General features: G+C 40.2%; 1 protein-coding gene across 3 annotated transcripts; it reads right to left on the bottom strand.

Annotated features, from left to right (window-relative positions):
- Window positions 1-501: 501 nt before the first annotated feature.
- On the bottom strand, window positions 502-27,221 carry tdrd7b (tudor domain containing 7 b). Of its 3 annotated transcripts, none has more exons than XM_062994221.1 (16): window positions 26,759-27,221; window positions 25,020-25,164; window positions 19,225-19,387; window positions 16,216-16,298; window positions 15,794-16,014; window positions 14,115-14,683; window positions 12,804-12,990; window positions 11,848-11,959; window positions 11,538-11,740; window positions 10,699-10,845; window positions 8,738-8,815; window positions 7,717-7,851; window positions 7,467-7,577; window positions 5,908-6,443; window positions 5,530-5,690; window positions 502-2,423 (listed from the first exon to the last, which is right to left on the bottom strand). In XM_062994221.1, exons 1-16 carry the CDS (start codon window positions 26,954-26,956, stop codon window positions 2,203-2,205), a joined length of 3,270 nt encoding a protein of 1,089 aa, XP_062850291.1. In that variant the 5' UTR covers window positions 26,957-27,221; the 3' UTR covers window positions 502-2,202. The 3 variants fall into 3 exon arrangements, with proteins under 3 accessions (XP_062850291.1, XP_062850292.1, XP_062850293.1); XM_062994222.1 differs by lacking the exons at window positions 25,020-25,164; window positions 26,759-27,221 and adding exons at window positions 19,522-19,611; window positions 21,707-21,744; XM_062994223.1 differs by lacking the exons at window positions 25,020-25,164; window positions 26,759-27,221 and adding an exon at window positions 21,707-21,769.
- Between the last annotated feature and the right edge of the window lie 538 nt (window positions 27,222-27,759).

Raw genomic sequence — 27,759 nt, 5'->3', positions numbered from 1 at the left:
AAAACACAAATGAAAAATGTTAAATCACTAAACACAAACCTTAAATTTTGAATTTCACAGCAAATTGCATATAACACAGGAAACATCTCATTTCCCGGTCCATGACGTGATTTTCATGGCTGTGAATTAGGTAGGGCCTTAATTATAATGGATGCAGATAAACTAGTCCTATTTATATGGTCAATCATATAAGCTGTACTCGGTCATAATCACTAACAAGGAATAAAGAGGTGCAAAGTTATAATAACCCTTTAGAACGTTTCTACACTACCAAACAATAACTGTATATGTATATGGCTGGACATATATTTTTGACCCAGTAGAAACATAATAAAATCCCCTCGTAGTTTTTTGCACAAAGAAGTGTGTTCCAATTGTTAAGTTACAGAACAAACACTGAAACCCCAAAACTGCCTTGACATGCATGTTCCTTCAAGTAACTGTCCATACAGTCTGTCATTCAGATATTGTATACTCCTTAATCATCATTAACACTCCAAACCACTTTTAAAAACTTTATTTAATTTAAACCATCAACATGTGCAGTGAAATCATACTATATTTAGTATTCAGCTTAATGAAATGCCATTCAACCACATCAGTGCTATAAATTTAATTTATACTGTTATATTTCTGCAACAGCCCACAGATCCCATGCAATCTGCATAAATAAAATATAAAGAAATCCTAAATAAATAATGAGTAAAACTCCAAACCCATAATTGATACCTTTTGAGCTCGGTCACATTGCTGGAGCAAAGGGAATGTTTCACTAGCACTGTAAACAACTTAGTCAGACTCGCTTGAGACTGCTCAGCTAAATATTATTCACATTGTACAGTCGGGTTTAAATGAAAGTCACCCCAAATGACGTCCTTAAAGATCACAAAACCTTTTGTAAATGATGAATCGCCTGATAAGACAACAGAAAAAGGCACAGAAGTACAGTCACTTCTACAGATTCTAGTTCCATGTTTAAGTAATTTAAAGTTTTTGAATGAAATAAGAAACATTTATGTTTCTTTTCAATTTAGGATACTTACTGACAAAGACAAAATTCTATTTAGTTCACCATGTTTCTTCAATAACATTAGATTTGTCACACAGGGCATTATAGAAGGTCTATAGCCGTGTTACAGATAGCACAGCTTGTGTAATAGGAGTTACTTGGCAAATGCTGTTTGTTTAAAAACAGGCCTAACTACAGATAAAGGAGAATGGAGAATTATGTTGCCAGATTCCACCCAACATAATAGGTGTCTTATGTGCTTCACTTACATGTTTAACCCAGAAACTGACTGTAATGTTGCATTATTATTTCAAAATGATTTAGGTTGAAATCAGTGATGTGTTCAAAACGTTCCTGGACTACAAAGTGAAAACTTTGTTTGGTTTCCGATTAAAGATTAGACACCTGGCAACCCAATTTAAATGCCTAAATACAATAAACCAAGACTATTAAAGATAAAATGATTCAGAAGGCGGCAGCTTTGACAGTCTGAGTAGTTTACTGAGTTGAGTGGCTGTGTTCGTCTAACATTATGGAAAAATATGTGTACAGAAGTACTAAAGCAATTTAAATTTGGACAGCGTCGTGGCGGGTCCAGTTTTCCCAAAATCACTGGGCGCAATGCAGCAATTCACCCTGAACAGGACACCAATCTATCACAGCCCCTCCAAACACAGCCAAGCATGTCTTTATGTAGATGCTTCTAGGGAATCGATCCCTGGATCCAAGCAGTAACGGGCTCACCATTGCACCACCTGACTGCCTTACATAACAGACTTGAATATGTTACTGAACAGTAAAAAGTAATCAATATATTCACAGAGAAAATGTCTTTTTGAAAGAAATAGCAAGCTTTAGCTGAATGGTACTTATAAACAGGGAAAGCAGGTATCCAGAGACCATCCACCCTGGTCAGGTGTCATGATTTTAGTCTGGACACTAATGTTTTGGATTTGTTACAGAAGGGCTTGAATAAAGAATTGCTGATATAATATTAAAACCAAAACATAAGATTTAGGTCAGGAATGCCAACACGTGATCATCCAACAGCAATTTGAGCAATGTGAGGTGAAAAATTCCTGCCATGTATAAATTAATGGTCATAGCACATAGATTTCTAGTGTCAAATGCATTAGTTCCAACCTCTAGATGAGTAACAAGCACGGCTAGATCTGTGAACGTGAGCAAAACTGTTACGCTGCTTTGGTGAGCTCATCAGTAAACTCAGCCATGATGTCATGGATCCAGATATCTCGGTCCTCCTGAGACGTGTCCACCAGGTACACGGTAAGCTTACGGTCCCATGGCTGTGCTGCATCCTGCACTGATTCAACCCGGGCTACCAGCGCCTTTTTCTCCATGTGGTTCCTGAACACAATGGAAGCCTCTTCAGACCACTGCCTGGCCTTCACGCCTAGAAACGATTTATAAAGGGTTAGATTTACGTTTCTACATTTTTACCACTGCAAAATACAGTCAGAAAAATACTGTTTAGCTTTAGTAACTGCTTCATCTTGGTCAGTGTCACAGTGGGTCCATATAATTGAACGGAGTGACAATCCATCTCTTAGTATCACACCTATACATCCTAAGGTCAATTTAATCAACTTAATGGCATTTTTTTGGAATGTAAAAGAAATATGGGGTAGATTATCAGGGCGGGGGGTTGGGGGTTCATGCTTCTAGCACTCTAGCAGGAAACACATGATGAAATCAAAGACAGGACAAAGGATAATTAAAGAAATACATCAGCGTGAGAAAGGAACACAAAAAATCTACTTACTAATAGTCAAAGTTAGAGAACAGTTGTTAGGAGAGTTCATAAAAGTTTATTCAAGGTAAGATTTCTCAACTTAAAAACATTGTAGTAGGGTGTTTGGGTGGCACAGCAGTCAAATTCGCTAGACCATTGCCAGCCTGAGCAGGCAACAAATGCAATCAACGTTACATCACAGCCAGCACATGGTACTTTGATTTGGGAATGAAAGTATTTCATACTAATGTTACTATTTACTTTTAAACTATATATTGGTAATGTGTTTAGACATCCAGGCTTAGGGAAGCTTTTCCTAATCCTAAAATTTCCTTGCAAAATGACATGTGGTGAATAAGAGCCAACGCGGCCTTTAAAACAAACCAGCATTTTAACAGATGGCAACTACAGCTTGGTCGATGTGGAATAGCATTCATAGCATCCATCAGATGTTTTTCCCCTCCAGATGTTTCCTGTTATTACTTGCAATGCTCTTTACAGCCATTTGGATACTGCAGCAAATACTGGTAGAAGAAATGATCGTAGAACTTGCATCCCATTCTAAACTGGCCTCTTTGGTTCATGTTCTCCCCGTGTCTGTGTGGGCTTCCTCCGGGTGCTCTGGTTTCCTCCCACAGTCCAAAGACATGCAAGTGAGGTGAACTGGGGACACTAAATTGTCCAAGACTGTGTTTGATATAACCTTGTGAAATGAAGAACCTTGTGTAATGAGTAACTATCGTTCCTGTCATGACTGTAATCACAGTGTAAAACATCACGTTAAAATCCTAATAAACAAACAAACAAACATAGTTTGCCACAGATGCACTTTGTTCGCACTGTCATTTTATAGTAATTTTTGGTCTGTTGCTTTGGTTCTGTCCATCTGGGAAGCTCCTTCTACCTCCTCTTAGGCTTCCCTGAGGGTGTCTTTGATCAATAACTTTCCCTGGGTGCTCGTAGCCTAGTGGGTAGAGCTTTGGGTTATCAACCGGAAGATTGGCGGTTCAAATCCAGGCTCTGCTAAGAATCCACTGTTGGGTCCTTGAGCAAGGCCCTTAACCCTGTCTGCTCCAGGGGCGCCGTAAGCTGGCTGACCCTGCGCTCTGACCCCAGCTTCCAAACAAGCTGGGATATGCGAAGAAAGAATTTCATTGTACTGTTTATGTATATATGACAAATAAAGTATATTTTCTTCTATCTTCTTCTTCACAGGAGCTGAGCTTAGGGTTGCTTACCCACCCCACCCCTAGTTGCTGTCTTTTCACGCTATCCAAGCTGTCAACAGTGATGTTACCTGATCATGTTTCTAATGATTAAAGCAGTGTAATATAGCACAGGTATCAGTAATGTAGGAACACTGTGAGCAGAACCAGTTCAGCATTCCAAATGTAGATTTTATGCAAAGTAGGTAGCAAACAGTTCATTTCAAGCGCTAACTTAACATGTTAATTAAATGCTAACCCTCCACAGGTGCAAGCTTTAACATGCAGTCTGACCCCATATTGACTAAAACTGGCTTTACCATTTGGGATTTAATGTCTAGAAGTTCTGCCCTTCATTATTTAAATCATAAAAATACATAAAAAACATTTTCTGTTTAAAATCTTTACAGACTGTAGCTGTGCTCTCAATTTTAATAAAGCATTGGATGTTGGAAATGAATTTAAATTACACATTTTAAATGACAGCATTAAACAATGACTTCTCTGTCTAACCGGTTAATCAATGACCCATATAATAAGGTAATAAAAACATGTTTTTTTTTTTAACAATAAACAAAACACAAAAACTAAAATCTGTCCAATTTGTATTGATTGTACAAAATCATTTTTTATCAGAACAAAAACCAATCCATGAATTCAATGGAATTGTCTGTGGATGCCCACTTTCAAACCAAGACAAGATATAGCTCAGGGCAAGGATGTAAAACAATATCTAAGGATTTGAGCGTTTCCAAGGCAACAGTGGATTTAATAATTGTAAAATGGAAGAGGCTTGGCACAACCAGGAACCAGGAAGGCTCTTGGACAAGGAGATAAGAAAGAACCCAATGGTCATTCCTAAACCGCTACAAAAATCCTGTACATATATAAGAGAACCACTTGTATTGACGTCCATCTTTGCAGCACCCCATAACCTAGGCCTATATGGCAGAGTGATATAAAGACACAAACACTTGCCATCCAATAGATCGGATTAAGCTTGAGAGGACCTGCCATAAAAAATGGGATAAACTGCTCAAATCCAGGTGCGCAAAGCTTGCAGCTGTAATTAATGCCAAAGGGACTTCTACAAAGTATTAAATAATGGGTCGGAAAACATGAACGTGAACAAGATACATTTTACATCATTATGAGTGATTTTAAATGGATATAACTGCCATTTTCCCAACAATCTATACATACTCAAACACACAACTGCAGGGTCTCATACTGTATATGTAACCCATTTTAAAAACTGCACCAATTTACTGGCCCTATTTCAGTGGAAATGTGTGTCGTCTAATAATAAACAAGCCATAAAAAAATTAACTGAATTGACAGATGACATTCCAAGTCGGATGAGCACAGCCTGTGTGACCAAATCATTATTCATGTAAATCAATGTAAAGTGTGACGTCAGTTGTACATAATATGTAAACGAGTACACACCACTTCACTGAAACTAATTTCTTAGTTGCATTCATATCATAAATACAAATCCTACTCACTCCAACCTGCATTTGTTTTTAAGCGCTAAGATCAAGATCCATTCTGTCTATTACCTGCTAGCTGAGCAGTGATGCCCAGGAAGGGGAGTTGGCGGAACTCTTGGATAAGGGGCCTCAGCAAAGCGCAGCTGACCAACTCATGCTTGCCATAGTCGAGCTCATAAACAGACACCAGTCCATTGGTCAGGACACCTTTCACCAGCACTCGATGCCAACTACAGAAATACATCAGATTATAATAACTGTGAGATATACATTGACATACTTTTAACGGCCATTTAATGGCCATTTAGTCAAAAGAGCATTTGTTAGGTCAAACACTGACATTGGACAAGTAGGCTAGGCTAATCAATCGATAGCTTAAAGCTCTACCTAACATGAATTCTAAAACATCATTGGTATGGATGTCATTTTCCACAAATACACACTCACTTGTTTTCCACTTTGGCTGCGTACACCTGGTTGTTCTCCACCTTGAGCAGCTTTTCTTCTGTCTTGTTATAGTACAATATCATCTTTCCCATTAACACCGCCAGCTGGTACATATCCTGCCAGGGCTGTAGCACAAAGTGTCCCGGGTGGCATGCTACTGACACATAAATATCTATATTCTGACCCACTTTGGGCAGCTCCAGGACAGGTGGCAGAGCAAGACTGGCATACGGGGTGCTGTGGGAAACCATATAGGTTGACTCCATCCTGGGTGTGTATAGAGCCTTACTCTCTCCGGTAGTGCTGGAGTTGTCAGTAGAGACTATAGGGGAAGTGAAGGGTGTAGGGCCAGTGATAGAGGCTGTAGGTGGGCTGATGTTCTTTAGAGGTCTATGGTTGCTTAGAAAGACATCCTTCTGGCGCTTCCAGAGATCGGAGTTGGCAAGCTGGTGATTAAGGCTGTGGAAAAGTTCATGGTTTTTACTAGTAAACAAGTACACATGGGCCAGACGCTTGCTTTCTTCCACTTTAGCAATCTGCAGAGGAGATATCAGTAGATTAAGGTTTTACATTTCAATAAAAGTAACAGTTAAAAGTTAAAGGTAACAGTTATACAAACAGACAGATGTACAGGGCACAGACAAAAATAATAAAATTATAAATATATATGTAACAATCCTTTACTATACATTTTGGCTTAAAGAAATCCCTTCCTCCAAACATAAAGGTGTCCAGGTGTAGAGGATTTGACTTTTCAGGCCATAATCATTTTACTATTCCTCAGAGGTCCAATTTTATTACTTCTACACCAAGATAAAACAGCAGCTGTTATAAATGTTAATTTTCTGAACATTACAGTGCAGTTTTTGTTGAGACTCACTCATAAAGGGACTCAGTTATGTGGTTCTTTGTGTGGATGTCAATTTGGAGCATCCATTTTTTCATTCACTGTCTGTTTTACTACCACTTTATCCTATTCTAGGGTTGCCAGTTCATCACATGGCGAGCACACACACAGAAACACACACACTCTCATCTAGTGGCAATTTTAAGTAGCTCCAATCAACCTGACTGCGTATTTGGACTGTGAGAGGAAACCAGAGCAACTATGGAAACCCAATCAGACACAGAGAGAACATGCAAACTCTACATAGAAAGGAAAACAAAGCCAGGAATCTTGCTGTGAGGCTACAGTGCTACCCACCAAGCCATTGTGCCACCCTAATTTGGAGTATGTGTTCTGTAAAGTCAATTTCAGTAAGCAGTCACTGTTCCTATTTGCTGATACTGTTTGTCCATGTTGACAACTACTGCCTGCTTATGTTTTCCCTTTCTAAACCCACCTGTGCAACTGCATACAGGTGATTTGTTGATAATTGTGTTTGTATTAGTGCTTGAGGGCTGACTGAACTACCTCATGCTGGTTTGACATCCTTCCCTAGGTTTGCTGATCAACTAGCAATGATGAGTAAACCAAATGTATGTGATAATGCAGAACAATGGGAGTCAAGTCCCGCTTTACCATGTGTAATTGGATTACAACTATAGTAAAAGCTTGCCTTCAAACTGATGTCACTGCGATGCAGAATTGTGTCTCTCAGCCACTGTACTGCATCTGGAGTCCAGGAGCCCACACTCAGAGACAAGTCTGTCAAACAACATTTCACTGCCTGTGGAGATGAAGAGAGGAAAGATTGTATCCACATGCAAATATAATTGCAATATTTACAGTCTGAGTAGCGAATTCTGTGTTTGGTACAGACAACATTTAGGCAAATTCCACTGTCAAGCTGTTCTCTGCTGTCTGACCTGTGGTGGGATGGAGATGAAGTCATGCAGGAAAGGAGGTGGGATTTCTTTCAGCTCAGACACCTCGATTGATGCCTGTACCCCAAGATCCACATACAGGATGTCTAGTACCCGACTGCCATGGAGGTTAGTTATCTGCGTATTACAACAAGATGAGGTGCTCTTTCAGTTTTCATTAAATAAACAAACATGAAATATGGTGTAATAACATCAATTTGAACCTAATCCATTGAAACTATTTATGTGGACACCTAATTTTTGAGTTCACGTACAGCTAACAGGTGTATAAAATCAATTATATATAATAAATTATATTTATCTGACTTTTTGCACAATGGCACAGCCATGATAGAACAGTAAAGTGCCTTCCCTAAACTGTTCCTACAATTCTGGTCCAATTCTGATACAGAGGAACTCCTAGTCCTAGTCCTAGTCCAATATCAGTGCTTGACCTTACAAAAGCTTTTCTGACCCAATGGGCACAAATTTTCACATATATATACTCTAAATTCTCATGAAAAGCCTTTTCTTCATTAATTATGGTTAAGATTTTGTGTTGTTTAAAAAAATTAACAGTTAAATTACCACCTATTGTTTGTGGTTTAATATTTATTTAATAGTGCATACAGTATTTTTCAAATGAAAAATTTACTAATTTTTTTCAATCTCATCTCATCCCACTGCTTTATCCTGATCAGTGTTGCAGTGGGTCCCCGGAATCACTGGGTGCAATTTAGTAACTCTCACTCAAACCCCCAAACCCTTAGACATAGCCAATCATGTCTGTATGTAGACGCCTGACTGGTCGATAGCACCACTGGGGATTTGAATACCACTGTGCCACCTGAGCACTGTCAATAAGATATATTTTTAAATTTTTATACTAAAGTTTGAGTTAATCTTGGTAATCAGCTTGGTAATTAGCTTTCTGCTAATCTGTTACATATTTGGTCTTGAAGTGAGATGCTTCTTTAATGCAGCTGAGACAGCAATCCACATGACCAAGTCGACTCTTACTTACCTCAGCTCGAGACCATTTGTCTTTGTAGCGAACCAAACAGAATTTTCCACAGAAAGGTCTGGATGGCTCTGAGGGGACCTTACAGAAAAAATGTAAAAAAAAAAAAAAATTATGTTTGTTACACACATACAGTGTATCACAAAAGTGAGTACACCCCTCACATTTCTGCAAATATTTCATTATATCTTTTCATGGGACAACACTATAGACATGAAACTTGGATATAACTTAGAGTAGTCAGTGTACAGCTTGTATAGCAGTGTAGATTTACTGTCTTCTGAAAATAACTCAACACACAGCCATTAATGTCTAAATAGCTGGCAACATAAGTGAGTACACCCCACAGTGAACATGTCCAAATTGTGCCCAAATGTGTCGTTGTCCCTCCCTGGTGTCATGTGTCAAGGTCCCAGGTGTAAATGGGGAGCAGGGCTGTTAAATTTGGTGTTTTGGGTACAATTCTCTCATACTGGCCACTGGATATTCAACATGGCACCTCATGGCAAAGAACTCTCTGAGGATGTGAGAAATAGAATTGTTGCTCTCCACAAAGATGGCCTGGGCTATAAGAAGATTGCTAACACCCTGAAACTGAGCTACAGCATGGTGGCCAAGGTCATACAGCGGTTTTCCAGGACAGGTTCCACTCGGAACAGGCTTCGCCAAGAAGTTGAGTCCACGTGTTCGGCGTCATATCCAGAGGTTGGCTTTAAAAAATAGACACATGAGTGCTGCCAGCATTGCTGCAGAGGTTGAAGACGTGGGAGGTCAGCCTGTCAGTGCTCAGACCATACGCCGCACACTGCATCAACTCGGTCTGCATGGTCGTCATCCCAGAAGGAAGCTGACGCACAAGAAAGCTCGCAAACAGTTTGCTGAAGACAAGCAGTCCAAGAACATGGATTACTGGAATGCCCTGTGGTCTGACGAGACCAAGATAAACTTGTTTGGCTCAGATGGTGTCCAGCATGTGTGGCGGCACCCTGGTGAGAAGTACCAAGACAACTGTATCTTGCCTACAGTCAAGCATGGTGGTGGTAGCATCATGGTCTTGGGCTGCATGAGTGTTGCTGGCACTGGGGAGCTGCAGTTCATTGAGGGAAACATGAATTCCAACATGTACTGTGACATTCTGAAACAGAGCATGATCCCCTCCCTTCGAAAACTGGGCCTCATGGCAGTTTACCAACAGGATAACGACCCCAAACACAACCTCCAAAATGACAACTGCCTTGCTGAGGAAGCTGAAGGTAAAGGTGATGGACTAAACCCAATTGAGCACCTGTGGCGCATCCTCAAGTGGAAGGTGGAGGAGTTCAAGGTGTCTAACATCCACCAGCTCCGTGATGTCATCATGGAGGAGTGGAAGAGGATTCCAGTAGCAACCTGTGCAGCTCTGATGAATTCCATGCCCAGGAGGGTTAAGGCAGTGCTGGATAATAATGGTGGTCACACAAAATATTGACACTTTGGGCACAATTTGGACATGTTCACTGTGGGGTGTACTCACTTATGTTGCCAGCCATTTAGACATTAATGGCTGTGTGTTGAGTTATTTTCAGAAGACAGTAAATCTACACTGCTATACAAGTTGTACACTGACTACTCTAAGTTATATCCAAGTTTTAGTTCTATAGTGTTGTCCCATGATAAGATATAATAAAATATTTGCAGAAATGTGAGGGGTGTACTCACTTTTGTGATACACTGTAGGTGTATGGAATTTCTAATAATCCTTCATATGTTTTCTTTATAATGTATTCAAATATTTGCACTATATTAGGGTATACTTAAAATGGAATATTTTAATTACAATGTTTTAATAGAAATAATGCTGTTTAATTACACAGACGTCATGGGTCACCAGAGATTACTGCTTCTAATAATGTTCTTTAAATACTTTAGTGTCTGTTTCCACAGTTTTGAAAAAATAACAGTAAAATATGAACATGCACACGCACCTGTGTTCGTACCTTTGAGATAAAATAGCTTTCTATTTTCTGTAGGAGCTCATTGAGTTTGATCAGGCCTTGAGAGGGTAGCTGGCAGGAGAATGTGCCATCCGAACACACACTGGTCACACTTACATTTATGTTGGTGCTGTTTACCTATGGCACAATAATGAACAATAAACTCAATAAAGAATACTACTAAATACAATTGCAAATCAGAAAAAGTTGGGACAGTATGGAAAATGCAACTGGACATGATTTTGGACATTTTTTGCACAGTAAAGTTTTAAGTGGTATTTGTGCATGTAACTCTGTATTGTAGTGGTTGACAAAAGTTTGCCAAAGTAATCCCTCACCCATGTGGTTATATCAGGTTATATAGATCAACTTCAACTTAGGCTTGAGCTACTGCCCTTTACACACTGAAATTCCTCTAGATTTCTTGAATCGTTTAATGATATTATGCACTGTAGATGGATAAATATGCAAATCCATTCCAATCTTTCCTTTCCATCTTTGCTCCTCAATGGGTACTGCTTTTGTTATAAATCATGATTACAATCATCTGTTGACATCACCTGTTTAAAATCACATCATTATTTAGTTTCTTTTTTTTTTACATCATTACTAGCCCTAAACTTCCCTTTCCCAACTTTTTTTGGAATGTGCAGTCTTAAAATGCTGGAATGGATGCAGCTGACCAGACAAAACATGAAATATCCTGGATTCATACTGTCTGCAATTAAATAAAACACATGGAAAACTATTTTCCACAGTGTCCCAACTTTTTCTGATTGGGGGTTGTACGACTATTCCACATCCTAGTATGACCAAAACTGGTAAAGTACCTGCAGAGGGCTCTCTAGAGACTTGTCCTGTATGGCTTTCAGACAGGAAGCATTAATATTAATGTCATCTTCCTGAGAGGTATCATATAACACCATCAGTGGAATTTCTTCTCGCTCTAAGATCTCAGCCAGTAGGATTTTACCACTTGCCATGGAGTCCAACTTTTGCAGCACAGTCGGCTTCTGATAAAATGCCTCGAGGCCTAACACACATCCAGAGACGTAAAAGAACATCACAAATTATTAATATGGCAAATTTCTTTGACGTGTATCCATTTATTCCTAGGACCAATTTGGAAACAGAACTTACCGGCCAATTTACACTTTGTGGCTTGGAAAGGCAGTTTAAAAAATCTTTCATGCAACTCTATAAGCTTGTTTTTACTGATGATCTCAGACACGCCATGATCCACAAAATAAACCTGGAACAACACAGTTCAGCAGTGGTAAATTTAGTGTTGCTTCATTACTAAGGCCCCACCTAATTTATGGCTGTGAAAATTTGCTGTAAAAGTCAAAATTTAAGGTTTGTATTTAGCGATTTAACATTTGTATTGACAATTAAGTTAGTGTAACAGACAAACTGTGGTGTAGTGTGCTGACAATGTTTGATGTGTGTGTTTATGTATTGAGTGCATTTTGTCCTTTTGGGGATTCCATAATCAAAGGAAAAGTGTGCTTTTCTACACACATGATCATCTCTAGTCTGTAGTCTGTGCTCAAAAGACAAAGTCAGTAAAGTATTACGCTCCCGATAGTTCGTCTGTGTACAGTTTATTTCTAACTTTAAAAACGTAGCAACCCTAAAGACGCTCGGTTACCTTAGCAATCGGTTAGTAAAAATGTCCAAGATGTCGAAGTCTAAAGCAGCTAAAAACACTACTTGGGTAAATGAGTTGAAAAACTCCCAACCAATTCTGGGGATGCAGGAAGGGTGGGGGTGTCAATACACGGACGAGAATTTTCGTCTTTAAAATTAATCTCGTACCATCGCTAAATGTTCTAGATCAACACTAAACTATTAAGGTAGGCTGTGCTGTGTATTGTAGCTTCCATTTAATTCATGAGTGTTATTTGATGAATTTAATGCCATGAATGTAGCACAAAAAAAAAATCTGAAACACAAGGTGTGTGAAATTAAGCACATTTTCCTGTGGATTTAGAAGTGCCCTATTCAGGTTATTAGAATCTAATCTGTAAAACTGTTATATTTGACAAGAACATCTTTACATTTACAAGAATAGGTTTATAAACTGCCAAACTTACCTTGACACTATCAGACTTAACTTCACACACTTGTCCCCGGAGGATGTCCTCTTCCTCACCAACTACTGCAGCTAACTGGCCTGGTGAAAGGGAGTTTAGTGGCGTCCTGGTGTTTTCCTTTTTGTAGAATTCCTTCATCTCATCTTCCAGCTTTTCCTGGGCCTTGGAGTAATCCTGACCTATATATCTGTATCAAACAAAGATACTATTTTCTCCAAAAGAAAGGAACTGCTTGCTCAACAGCCAGTAGACAAATGACATGCAACAGAGATCTTGAATATAGAAAAAAAAACAGAGGTAATATTTGCATAATAAGCTTGTCAAAGTTGTCCTTATTTTATTTGGAAAATGTTTGATTAAATCTGGGGGTAAACAACAGATTCTAATTCTAGCTTATGAAATGAAAGGGCACTCAGGTGGCGCAGCGGGATAATCCACTTTCACACCAGCTTCTGATTCTGAGCTCCCGGTTTTGAATCTCGGCTCTGCTACCGGTTGGCTGGGCGCCCTCTAGCAGGCATAATTGGCTAATGCCTGCAGCAGACAAAATTGCCTTCCAGTCTGCTGGGTGGAAAAGACCAGACTAAGAGGTGGGGTTATCAACTGTGTAAGGATCTTGGTTGCCCAGGGTGCCTGTACAGAAAGTACAGAGATTGGGGTGTGGCTCCTCGTATGCAAAGCCGACCTCATGCGCAAATCCACCGAAGCATGGGAAGGGATTTGTAGGACTGCGCACAAGTCAGAGGGAGTGTGTGTCAGTCAAACATACACCCTCCTTGGGCGCCATTGGTGTCCCCAGCAGCAGAATAGGCTCTGCTGAGTTAGGGAAAAAGGGGGGTTAAATGCATAAAAGTGTTGACCTAGGTCGCTCAGGTGGCACAGCGGTAAAAACACATGCTGTTCACCAGAGCTGAGATCTCGAATACATCATATAGAATCTCAGCTCTGCCTGCCGGCTAATGCTGAGCGGCCACATGAACAACGATTGGCCTGTTGTTCAGATAGGGGCGGGATTAAGCCGGATGGGGACTCTCTCTCAGACTAGTGCGATTACGACCTCTGTGGGCTGGTTGGTGGCGCCTGCACGGAGATGGGAAAGGAGTGCGGTAGAGGGTGTGGCTCTCCGTACACAGCGCTGTACTGCACTGCACTCGTCAAGTGTAGGTGATAAGATGTTCGATTGCTGTGCATGTGTCGGAGGGACCAGCATTAGTGAGAGGATGATTGATGGGTAGAAATTGGATGCGCTAAAGTGGGAGAAAAAGGGGTTGAAAAAAAAAAAGTGTTGACCTTACATGACCTTCTTATTACCTGATGACAACATTATTGGTGTTGCTCGCTTCCACCACCAGCACTGAAGGGTACTCCTCCATGGGAATAAGCAGAGGTGGTACAGCATGAGTACTGAGACGTCTTCCTGCCACCTCTCTCGCCCTCTGATCCTCCAAGTTTGGCCGATTGCAGTTTTCATCCTTCATTACCTTCACATACAGGATTGCCCTTTTGGTGTTGTCCGGCATTGGGTAGTCAATGGTGCACAAATCTGACAGCAGGTGTAAGTTGTCAAGTACAAAGTCAGGCAGCTTAGTATTGTAGGTATCTTGGAAGAGTTTAGGGAGTGCGTGAGACCACACGCCACTGCTGTATTTGAGAAGTAGCTGTGCTAGCTTTTGCTTGAGGTCCTCAGGCAGAGCAGTAAATGATGAGGTAGAAGTGGGTGCTGTTCCAGGAGCTTGTTGCATCTGGGTGGAGGGCTTCTGGGAGGATTGACGCTTTGATGGAAGGTTCACAGCAGGAGTAGGGCGGGTTGTCATTCGGATGGGATCTTTGGCAGGGTATAACAGTAGCTCGTTAGGTTTGCTACTGCATGGTTTCTCAACCTGCACATTGAATAAAAAGACTTAGACACAGAAAGTAACACTCATTATAGTCTTTTTTTAAAAGCAACATTTCCCACAAGGTTACTTGATGCTAATTACAGAACTTTTCTGAACAGAATCCTTACAAATATTATTAAGATCTTATTCATTTATCTGGCTCAGTATCACACTGGAAATTAATTTGAATTGATGAGCCTGAGCAATCAAAAGCAAGGAATCTAAGAGCATTTTCCAGTCTTCAAGGTCTTCCTTTGTGATATCCCCTCTTTAGCTCATGCCAGAGACTAAGGTGGCCATGGCAAAAGCTCGATTCTCTGCCCATGTAATCATTTTTAATGGATGTTTTTTTTTTGGATCATGTATCACACAGCTGGCTCTATGCCTGTTCCATCTGACCATAGATTTCTAGTACATTAGAGCAAATTCTAGGTGTTTAGATTTGTGATTAGATGAATGCAAAGCTTTGCAAATATTTTTTTGCATGGAGGGGGCTTTAAATATTAAATATTAATAACATTAGCTTTTTCAAATAATTTAATGCACACACATTCTTAACATTTCTTAAAATAATAACATATAATAATAATAATAATAACTCCAGTTACAGGTTAGATTTCTCACATAATTTCAGTGAAAGTTTGCGCTTTTTGACCAAAAACACAATTTCATACCATTATTTTTTGTTTATCCATTTTCTCCCCTTTTTCTCCCATTTAGCGCATCCAATTGCCCGATTGCATCATGCTTCCTCTCCAGCAATGCCGATCCCCGCTCTGATTGAGGAGAACGAAGCTAACCCGCGCCCCCTCCGAAACGTGGGCAGCATGCCGTATGCATCTTATCACCTGCACTTTGACGAGTGCAGTGCAGCTCAGCGTTGTGTGTGGAGAGACACACTTTTCCCGTGTGCTGTACATCATGGTCTTTCACTTGCTGACAGTAATTCATTGATTTCGATTTGTCCTGCACTAGTCAGCATTCGCCACGTGACTACCTGCTCTCTATGAAATCACACTCTCATGTTTTATTTGCACAATTATTCATTATAAATCTTTATGCAGGATTATTAAAAAACAACAATAAATACAAAGTCCCTAAGGCTGAACTCACTGTGCAGATATGCGTCCACTTTTCCAGATCTTTCAAGGCTTCACTAGGCAGCTCTTGCTTGTATAGCTCTGTGTATAATTGTGGAAGCTTGGACACCCAGAAGCCATTGCTGTGCTTGCTCAGAACCTCTTTCAGGCGAGATTGCACCAGTTTGGGACTGTAATGACTTGAAGGAGGAGAATTAGATTTTGCTGAGTGTGTAATTTCATTAAGGTTGGAAGCTGTAAATATAAACACATAAATATAAAAATAATAATACAAAAAATAAACACCTAAATATAAAAACATTATGTAGAGCTAAAATCTGCATAATATGTGACCAATAAAATCAAAGTTTCTGGATATACGTATACTGTACACACAGATTTCACATGATACAAAACTAGCTCTGATTAAAACTAGTCAGTGTCTCAGTCACTTACCACTGCTCAGTTGAGGGGTTCTGGATAGGTGAGCATGCATCTCTTTTTGCAGTCGTGGTGGCAGGGTCATCCTTTTATCTGTTCTGATAAAAAGGTAAAAGACGTATGTTTTGTGACAATTTATTTCATAACAAGCAGGAAACAAGCATCATCACCTTCTAGCAAGATGCATCAAACTCCTCTTATTAACTTAATGTGTAAAAATAAGAAGAGCACACAGAAAATTTTGTTTTCTTAGTTACCACAAGAACAATATTTTCACATTTTTATTTTTGTATGGTGCTGACTACAGGACATAAATGTAAGACTGATGACTATACGTCCAAGGGCGGATATTAATCTAATGCCAATTTGCACCACTGCTGCAGTTACTGTAGTGAAAACTAGACATTATGTAAGTTATTTGGAAACCAGCAGAGGTTTTAACAACAGTCGTTTCTAGACATTTTAAACATTAAACATTAACATTGCTTAATAAAACATTTTAAATCCCACTCCTAAACAATACTGTAACACTGTCCCTGTAAGATCAAATTAGAAACTAGCAGATAAAAGCTAAAAACTACATTTTAATATTATTTTTTTACCCATTTGTGCATGTTTTAATTTGCATAGTTATTCTTTGCAAATCGCAGAGACATGCCAATAACCTGCATGGGTAATCTATAGAACTTGCTAGGGCTCTCAACCCCCTACTGAATTTAATCAAAGGCTTGCAAGAGACACTGCTTCACAATTAGGTTGCTGGGCAGAGAAATGCTATAGGCATTCTTATTAGCACAAATAAAAAAATACAATATTGATCTGTCTGCCTACACAAGCCACTAGGACCACTGTGTATAGACAGTAACATCAAGCAAAATAATGATTCAGCATAGGTAGGGCTTTTTGAATATTTAGATAAACAGGCATGATTGGCAATGTCGGGAAGAAGGGGGAAGGGGTCAGATAAAATAAGGATGGTCACATCTGAAGGGGTATCTGGCATAAAACTGCTCCAAATCAAATCTCAGCAGTGTTATTGCCTAGCTGGGCATCTACACAGACATGACTGGCTATGTCGGGGGGTGGCTGAAGCCCTGCGATGAGTGGTTGGTGCCCCGTCCAGGGTATTCCATTTTATTTATTAGAGTCAATTATTTTCACTTGCTAGAGACCACACACTGCCATTTGCCAACAACCAACCCTTGTGAAGACACTTCCTCCGGCCAGCAGGGGCTGTAATTGCAGCAGTAATAAGAAATCCCTGAACATCCACTGTCCCTCTCCCCTAGAAACACACCAGACATGGCAGTCGTGTGTCTGTGTAGGCACCCAGCTAGTCTATAGCACAGCTGAGGTTGGAACTTGCACTTAAATGAAAATGAAAACACAATGTTAAGCTTTAATTTCATATTATGCTGCACACTCCAGGACCTTTCTTTTTTGTAGTGTGAAATTCCTATATAAGATTAGTAAAACATAATGTTTCTAAGTTCCTGTACAGTGGTTAAAAGCTTTTGGCTCTTATTTCATTCAGCTTAAATGCCATTTACGATTAGTCTGTTTAAATCAGACAAAACAGAGTGGTTCTTGTTTCATTTAATTCCAGGTGTCAGACTGCTCAAACCTTCTGTGAAAACTGCGCTAAAAGAAAAGCGCTGATTCACTGCAGATTCATTTATAATGGCAAATCTGGGATGGCAGGTGGATTAGTGAGCCCAGGCTCAGCTCTTTAGTTATGCCACACCAGCTCGCTGTGCCGCATTGTGTGTGTGTGCCACAGCAGGAGATACAGAAAACAGCTGATTGGTAAAAGTCTGTTGTTTGGTCTGACAAGCACTGACTGCAGGCTGGAATGATGCTATGCACACATGGACGCACACACAATATTCTCTCTCTCACACACAGAAACACACACACACACAGCAGCATTCATTCAACGACTAAACAGACTGCAGGCTAATTCAAAAGCTAGCATCTCTGGATTCTGCATTTCTAATTCAAGTCAGGGGATGTGCAGAGAAAGAAAAGCAGCCGAGAGCTGAAAACACAGGAAATAGGGAGGGAAAGGGGAAGAGTATTTTTTCATCTGCTCTTATATCTTGACTCTCAATAGCTGGCTCAAAGAAAACACTAGTTTATTATATCTGTGTTTAAATAATACAGGTACTGTGGATTCAGAAAGTATTCAAAACCCTTGACATTTTGCACACTTTATTGTTGTGGATTTTAATTTTGAATGGATATAATTCAATCTAATCACCCATAATGACAAAGTGAAATATCTAATTGACTAACTGAAGATCAAAACCTGAAATCTCTTATTCACAAACGTCTTCAGGCTCTTTATTCAATACTTTGGAGAAGCCCATTTGCCAGCAACTGTAGCTGAAAGTCTTTTTGGATATGTATCTACAAGCTTTGTACACCTGATTTTGGGCATTTTATCCCATTCTTCGTAGTAGTGAGCCAGGTAATAGGCAGCACCTGTTTTTGCCAGACAGTGCTTTCTATATCACCCAGAAAGATCAATTTTTATTTCATCAGACCAGATAAACATTCTCATTATTTTGCCAGTCCTTTAAGTGCCTTTCAGCAAAGCAGGCTATTATATGCCTTTTGCTAAAGAATGGCCATTCTGTCATGAAGACCTGTTGGTGTGGTGCAGAGATGTTTGGCCATCCAACAGGTTCAAGTCTTTAAGAGGGCCTGTTGGGTTTTTTCCACTCTGAACAAGGCCAACTTTAGGATCTCATGATCTCAAGTTCTTTCATTTCGAGATCATTAAGGCCACTGTGGTCCTCAAAGCTTTAGATACTGTTTTATATCCTTGCCATGATCTATGCATAACAAGAATTTGATTGTGAAGATCCACAGATGTGTGCAATTTCAAACAATATCCAATCAAGTCCAATTACAAGGGGAATCTACACATCTATGCGATAATTGAAGCAAACAGGATGCAGCAAGATTATATAGCCAAGGGTGCTCTTGGATAGATTGAATGCTTTCTGATATTTTTTGTACCTGTCAGACGGTAGGCTGCCTTTTCTACTGGGTGTGTTGGGTGGAGTGCTGGATTTACTGCCTCTCCTGTCAGGCTGAGGCTCCCTCATGCTCCGTCCATGATATCCATCTCGACCCTGATAACCTATGTGATCAGGTTGCCTCAGTGATGACCTGGGCTGGGCTATGGAAAATATATTCTTTTAGAGACAACAAACTTTACAGCATAATATTTACACTATTTTATTAACATAAATATAAACCATAGTAATATGTACTTGATTTATATAATAATAATAATAATTACATTACCCCTACCTGCCAGTCCAAACTGAGCATGGCAGGTCAGGATATTACATTTACATCAGTGGCGATTTCTCTAAGACTGCAAGGAAAGCTCAGCTTCCCCTAAAATGTAAAAAATGAAATGGTCAAATATGTACAGTTGTGTTAACATTTCATTGACTACAAATGCGTTAGAACACGTTCATCTCGAAGACGAGTTCGTTCAGAATCAGCTACTTATCACAAATCGACTGACTCGAACTTCTCATACATTCCCGGAGCGTCAATGCATTTGCCCATAGAAGCTGAGCGTCTATTCACTTCAATGGGGCTGCATGGAGAGGGTTTTTTTCATTGCTTTGAAACTCGCCGGTCATTGGATAAATGCCACGATTTTGTCCCGCCCCCGGACGCTGAGCGTCTCTGGGGGTGAATGGAGCTGTGGGCAGGTCTGGACGCTGAGCTTCTGCAAGATGATTGGAGGATCAGTCGAAAGGCTGAATCCCGTTTTGATTGACAGCTATCACTGGGAGCTTCAGTCCCATCGCGGATTTCGCGAGTGAAGTCGAAAGACAAACTGCAACCCATTTCAGGCCATTTTCTTGAAAAGGAACCGAGGGCACAATTTATATATAAATAAATTGACAAATTTTAAGATGTAAGCCGACAATGAGCTTCCCCTCTTTGAAAGACCAGCAGCCGCCACTGATTTACATGTAATAGAAATCTATTTTACCATAAACATACAGTATGTATACAAAAATAATAAACAATCCTCAATAATCCTAGTAAAAAATCCTCAATTACTTGCTGCAAACAACTTAAGATTCAAACAACTAAGGATACAAAAACATATTTACAAAAAATAGCAGGGATAGTCTGCAGTAACCAGATTTACCTGACATTACGTACTTAATAAGATAATCTTGACGCAAGATCCTAACAGTATTTTTTAAAACTTTTTCCCCAATTTTCCTCCTAATCTAGTCGTATCCAATTACCTGCCTGCATTACGCTTCCTCTCGACTGATGCTGATCCCAACTGCTGATTGGAGTGCGAGACTGACACACGCCCCTCCGACACGTGTGCAGTAGCCGACTGCATCTTTTCACCTGCACGAGGCGAGTTCATATGCGGATCAGCTTTGTGTACGGAGAGCCACACCCTGATTACATTATTCCTCGACTCTGTGCAGGCAGCATCAATCAGCCAGCAGAGGTCATAAATGCGTGAGTTTTGAGGTCCCTATCCGGCTTCCTGCCCTGTATGAACAACGGCCAATCATTGTTCATGTAGCCGCACAGCCCAGCCGGATGGCGACGAGTTCGAAATGTCAGCTCTGGTGTGCTAGCGTGTTTTAACACTGCGCCACCTGAGTGACTTAACAGTATTTTTTTAAACAACTTTGATTCTCACCAAAGCATTTCTTTGAAATGCATATAAAAGAGTAAAGCAGAACAAACAAAATAATTGTGCGGATCTCTATCTTGTTCACTGCCTCAGTGGACACCAGTATCCATGCCATACACGCTCCATTGTAATGCATCAGATTCACATATTTAATTTTTTTCTTAATCAGGAGCCATGTAAATCAACCATCTACTCATTTTATAAAGAAAACCAGAGAACCTGGAGAAAATGGCCATGACGAGAGCATACAAATTTCAACACAGACACAACAACCAAAGGCAAGAATTACACCCTAGTCTCAAAAGCTGTACAGCACTAAAACTGTCATGCCACAACCCTGCTCATCCTAAATACACAATTTATATCACCTTCTTAAAACGTCCAAATACAGAACACAGTCTGTATACAGACATGGGAGTGTCTGATAAAAATATTGCGTTACATTGTAAAACCTTTCAGCTAAATCATAATGGCACTGCATACAAGCCCTCTTGCATTAACATTCACTGTAAAATGAATTCACATCTTTCTGCTTTGACTGGAAGAAGACGGTATTGTACCTTCCTGTCTGGCACAAATTAGAGTATTCCGCTATGCAGCATGAATCAATTTTTCATTTTCATTCCAATCTGGCATTAGAGATACTGTATATATTTTAGCCTGGCATGTTCCTACACTAACCAGTCTACAGTCTGGCAGACTAACCAAGAGAGGAGAGAGACAGACTGCAAAGGAGGAGAGTAATTAAAGAAGGAAAATTAATCTTCAATGCTAAAACACAAATGCAAAACCAGGCTAGCAATTTACCTCTTCCTTCAGCTTCCTTTCTTCTATTCTATCTTCCTCTCTCCTGCTTTCATTCCCCCTTTTCTTCCTTTGCATGGCTCTAGTGTAAGCGAGAAGACAGCTGCTGTGTTTCTGCTGTATCATCATACAGCTGCACTAAGACACTGATCCAGAATCAGCCCTGATACTAAAAGTCCAGCAGGCTGACAGTACTGGCTGCACGCTGGCCGCATAGTGAGCTTTGTTCTTAGCATCTGCAGAACTGTCATTATATCCTCAGAGGAGTGTAACTAGGACACAGTCACCTTAGAGTCTAAGCCCCAACACATCCGTATGCACAATAAATACCTTAACAAACTGATGTTAACCATGATGTTAAGTCCAATTAGTGTCTGCGAAATGCAGTGCACTAAAAAACTAAATTAAATTAGTATTTTAATTATTTGTATTTCATTGTTTCAGATTGCACATTGTTTATTTTGGAGTTAATTTATAAAACTTTGCATTTTGACCAATCAAAAACAATGATTTGGTTGCTTGGATAAATAGATAAATACCAGTTACATGGATAAATATTCATCTCTCTGCGATATCAGTATGGTGAGACTGTCCACAAACAAATTAAGTAAAAGAAGCATTAAAATCAACTAAGTATCTAATCATAACATGTCTTAAGATGAGCGCACCTTTAAATGGAGTAAACAAACAGAAGTCATAATAACTACCGTCTATCAAATGACAGCACTACAGGGACTGGAACTAAAGGTTATTACACCCAGGGCTGCTGTATGGGGGGTGGACAGCAGGGGAGTTGGGACAATTCTGAGGGCCTGTCTCTTTATTACAAAGTATTAAACATCCAGACAGCCTCTTTAGTGCCTTCACCACTCTTTTATTTACATGGTTCGGTCCACCGTCTAACCAGGTGCAAATGATATGTGCTAGCAGTGAACAGAGAGTGAAAAGTGGCGGATCAAGTCTCATTTTAATGAAAAATTTGGTTACGAAAATTTTAGTAGCTCCAATTAGTCTGACTGCATGGCTTTAGACATGTGGGAGGAAACCGAAGCACCCAGAAGAAAACCCACACTGACACAGGCAGAACATGCAAACTCTACATATAGAGGAAGATGGCCACCTGGCCAGGGAGTCAAATCCAGGGCCTTCCTGCTATGAGGCGATAGTGCAACCAACAGCATTACCATGTAAAATTACAGTGTATCACAAAAGTGAGTACACCGCTCACATTTCTGCAAATATTTCATTATATCTTTTCATGGGACAACACTATAGACATGAAACTTGGATATAACTTAGAGTAGTCAGTGTACAGCTTGTATAGCAGTGCAGATTTACTGTCTTCTGAAAATAACTCAACACACAGCCATTAATGTCTAAATAGCTGGCAACGTAAGTGAGTACACCCCACAGTGAACATGTCCAAATTGTGCCCAAATGTATCGTTGTCCCTCCCTGGTGTCATGTGTCAAGGTCCCAGGTGTAAATGGGGAGCAGGGCTGTTAAATTTGGTGTTTTGGGTACAATTCTCTCATACTGGCCACTGGATATTCAACATGGCACCTCATGGCAAAGAACTCTCTGAGGATGTGAGAAATAGAATTGTTGCTCTCCACAAAGATGGCCTGGGCTATAAGAAGATTGCTAACACCCTGAAACTGAGCTACAGCATGGTGGCCAAGGTCATACAGCGGTTTTCCAGGACAGGTTCCACTCGGAACAGGCTTCGCCAGGGTCGACCAAAGAAGTTGAGTCCACGTGTTCGGCGTCATATCCAGAGGTTGGCTTTAAAAAATAGACACGAGTGCTGCCAGCATTGCTGCAGAGGTTGAAGACGTGGGAGGTCAGCCTGTCAGTGCTCAGACCATACGCCGCACACTGCATCAACTCCGTCTGCATGGTCGTCATCCCAGAAGGAAGCTGACGCACAAGAAAGCCAGCAAACAGTTTGCTGAAGACAAGCAGTCCAAGAACATGGATTACTGGAATGCCCTGTGGTCTGACGAGACCAAGATAAACTTGTTTGGCTCAAATGGTGTCCAGCATGTGTGGCGGCGCCCTGGTGAGAAGTACCAAGACAACTGTATCTTGCCTACAGTCAAGCATGGTGGTGGTAGCATCATGGTCTTGGGCTGCATGAGTGTTGCTGGCACTGGGGAGCTGCAGTTCATTGAGGGAAACATGAATTCCAACATGTACTGTGACATTCTGAAACAGAGCATGATCCCCTCCCTTCGAAAACTGGGCCTCATGGCAGTTTTCCAACAGGATAACGACCCCAAACACAACCTCCAAGATGACAACTGCCTTGCTGAGGAAGCTGAAGGTAAAGGTGATGGACTAAACCCAATTGAGCACCTGTGGCGCATCCTCAAGTGGAAGGTGGAGGAGTTCAAGGTGTCTAACATCCACCAGCTCCGTGATGTCATCATGGAGGAGTGGAAGAGGATTCCAGTAGCAACCTGTGCAGCTCTGGTGAATTCCATGCCCAGGAGGGTTAAGGCAGTGCTGGATAATAATGGTGGTCACACAAAATATTGACACTTTGGGCACAATTTGGACATGTTCACTGTGGGGTGTACTCACTTATGTTGCCAGCCATTTAGACATTAATGGCTGTGTGTTGAGTTATTTTCAGAAGACAGTAAATCTACACTGCTATACAAGTTGTACACTGACTACTCTAAGTTATATCCAAGTTTTATTTCTATAGTGTTGTCCCATGAAAAGATATAATAAAATATTTGCAGAAATGTGAGGGGTGTACTCACTTTTGTGATACACTGTATATTTAAACTGTAAAAGATGGTATTTAGCACTTTGCTTATTAAGAATTACCAATCCCTAGACAAGAACCTGGTAACATCTTTTTAGTTCTGCAGCTGAAATGCTTGATTTTGAGGCAAGGCTTGGTTGCGCTGTCATTTTGTTATGTTGTCAACTTTAATTTACATAACCACTACTACAAAAGAAGAGTGCAACTAATTTAAAAATTTAAATCAAAAAGCTACATTGATAATTTTAATGCTAACAACACTTAAAACACCTAAATACCATAAATAAACAGATACAAGCAACTGAGTGCATCCGACATTTGGATTGTGAAATGTGGTCTCCAAACCAGGAATTCAACATATAACCCATCCATGAGTTTTGTTATTTTACACCATAACAAAACCAGTAAACCAGTCGAAACACCATTAGGCTGATGGTGCCCTGAAACAGCAGCAGTTCCAGCACTAGTACCACAATGGTGGAAATGTTAGAATAAAAAGTGTTTAATAGACAATCAACCAGATTTTTGTATTTCTCCTACCATTTATTACCATCCGTCCATAGGGTGTGACCCTTATTTGGCAGTTCACCATTTGAGGCCGGCCTGTCTTCTTGGCTTCATGCTGACGAGCCACTAGGTTTGTGATGTTAGCCGCCATATTGCCCACTTCAGCCCTACAAATTACCTGCAGAACAGAAAGAGAGCTGTATCTGCTGAGTAACAAACATGATGTTCAGTACAAAGTACAGAATATATGACATAACGATTAATAGTGAATGATAAATAAAATTTTTTTTTAGAAAATAGAAAGCTAGCTACAATTAAAAACACAGTTGAAGTAAAAGGTTATATACACATGATTTTAATTGCATTCTTGGGATTTCAATGTTAAGGTCAATGTACACAATTTAGTGTGCGCAAAACTTGAATCCCATGGAGATGCTGTGAAAAGACCTTCATCCGGCAGTTCATGCTCAAAACCCTCCAATGAAGCAGAAATAAAACAATTTTGCAGAAAAGTGTGAGCCACAATACATCCACAGTGATGTAAAAGACTAAATTGTCAGTAACACACTTTCAATAAATAGATAGATACAGAAACAGATACAGGTACAGGAACAAGGCAACAAAATGCAGTTTTTAACAGTTTATAACTATAGCTATTTACATATGTGGTATTATGTCTATGTACCGTACATAGTACTATATACATAATAGTAACAATAATAATAATAATAATATGCATAAATGAGAATGGGATTGGGTAGGTACATATGTATTATAATAATAACAGTGATAATAAAGATGTGTAAAATAAATAACTATACAACTGTTACTATAACTGTATCAAGACGCTGCTAAATAACTATACATACAGAGGTAAATAATTGTGCAGATATACACTGATCAGCCATAACATTCAAACCACCTCCTTGTTTCTACACTCACTGTCCATTTTATCAGCTCCACTTACCATATAGAAACACTTTGTAGTTCTACAATTACTGACTGTAGTCCATCTGTTTCTCTGCATGCTTTGTTAACCCCCTTTCCTGCTGTTCTTCAATGGTCAGGACACTCCCAGGACCACTACAGAGCAGATATTATTTAGGTGGTGGATCATTCTCAGCACTGCAGTGACACTGACATGGTGGTGGTGTGTTAGTGTATGTTGTGCTGGTTTGAGTGGATCAGACACAGCAGCGCTGCTGGAGTTTTTAAACATCTCACTGTCACTGATGGACTGAGAATAGTCAACCAACCAAAAATATCCAGCCAACAGTGCCCCGGGGGCAGCGTCCTGTGTCCACTGATCAAGGTCTGGAAGATGACCAACTCAAACAGCAGCAATAGATGAGCGATCATCTCTGACTTTACATCTACAAGGTGGACCAACTAGGTAGGAGTGTCTAATAGAGTGGACAGTGAGTGGACACGGTATTTAAAAACACCAGCAGCGCTGCTGTGTCTGATCCACTCATACCAGCACAACACACACTAGCACACCACCACCATGTCAGTGTCACTGCAGTGCTGAGAATGATCCACCACCTAAATAATACCTGCTCTGTGGTGGTCCTGCTGGGGTCCTGACCATTGAAGAACAGAGTAAAAGAAGGTTAAGGAGGTATGTAGAGAAACAGATGGGTTACAGTCAGTAATTGTAGAACTACAAAGTGCCTTTACCTCTATATGTATATGATATATGTATTCAGCCTGTTGCTTTCTTGCAAATGTCAGATGAGCAGTGATGTTTTCCTCTTAATATTTCAGCTTACCTCTCCAGAGCGGGACTTCTCCAGTTGCACCACAGACGGCATGTTGTACAGCATATCATCCAGTGTGGTATAACCCAGCTGTTTGTGTGGTATGGTTTCACCAGTCATTTGTTTATATTCATCCTGTAGTCGTGAAAGGGCGATTGGAGATCTGGATTGAAGAACCATAGAAAGCATCCTTTTCACTAACTCCTCCATCTTAAAAAAAATGATTACATTAAAACTTTAACAATAAAAAAAAAAGCATGATAATTAATTAGAAAAATAAAAAACATTGTACAGTTCCCTCCACAAATATTAGCACCCCCTGGAATAAAATGACCAAATACTTTATTCAATCAGGGTTGTGGTGGATACAATTCACCAGGCAAAAGGTAGGAAACACCCTGGACAGTTTGCTAGTCCATCTCAAGGCAAGAACACACACACACATTCACACCTAGAACAATTTTAGTAGCTCAAATCGGACTGACTGCATGACTTTGGACTGTATTAGGAACCAGGAGCTACTGGAGGAAACCCAAACAGACACAGTGAGAACATGCAAACTCTACACGGAAAGGACCCTGACAACTCTACTTGGGAATTTGACCCAGACCCAAGTCCCAGAACATCACCACCATGCTAATCTACATAAACTATATAAACTCAAAATTCAAAATTACACACACACACAGACACACACACACACACACACACACACACACACACACATATACACTGAACAGCCATATAATTAAAACCACCTCCTTGTTTCTACACTCACTGTCTATTTTATCAGCTCCACTTACTATATAGAAGCACTTTGTAGTTCTACAATTACTGACTGTAGTCCATCTGTTTCTTTACATACTTTTTTAGCCTGTTCTTCAATGGTCAGGACCACCAGAGAGCAGGTATTATTTAGGTGGTGGATCATTCTCAGCACTGCAGTGACAATGACATAATGGTGGTGTGTTAGTGTGTGTTGTGCTGGTATGAGTGGATAAGACACAGCAGCG

This window comes from Trichomycterus rosablanca, chromosome 4 (genome assembly GCF_030014385.1).
Source record: "Trichomycterus rosablanca isolate fTriRos1 chromosome 4, fTriRos1.hap1, whole genome shotgun sequence".
NCBI lineage: Eukaryota > Metazoa > Chordata > Actinopteri > Siluriformes > Trichomycteridae > Trichomycterus > Trichomycterus rosablanca.
The sequence above is the reverse complement of the archived record's forward strand: the minus strand, read 5'-3'. Positions and strand labels throughout refer to the sequence as shown.

Coding starts and splice junctions, on each gene's coding strand:
- tdrd7b (XM_062994221.1), bottom strand. CDS start 26,956: ATGGAGGAGTTAGTGAAAAGGATGCTTTCTATGGTTCTTCAATCCAGA. Junction 25,165..26,758: donor AGAAGTCCCGCTCTGGAGAG/GTAAGCTGAAAT, acceptor TCTGTTCTGCAG/GTAATTTGTAGGGCTGAAGT. Junction 16,015..16,215: donor AACCCCTCAACTGAGCAGTG/GTAAGTGACTGA, acceptor TTATATTTACAG/CTTCCAACCTTAATGAAATT.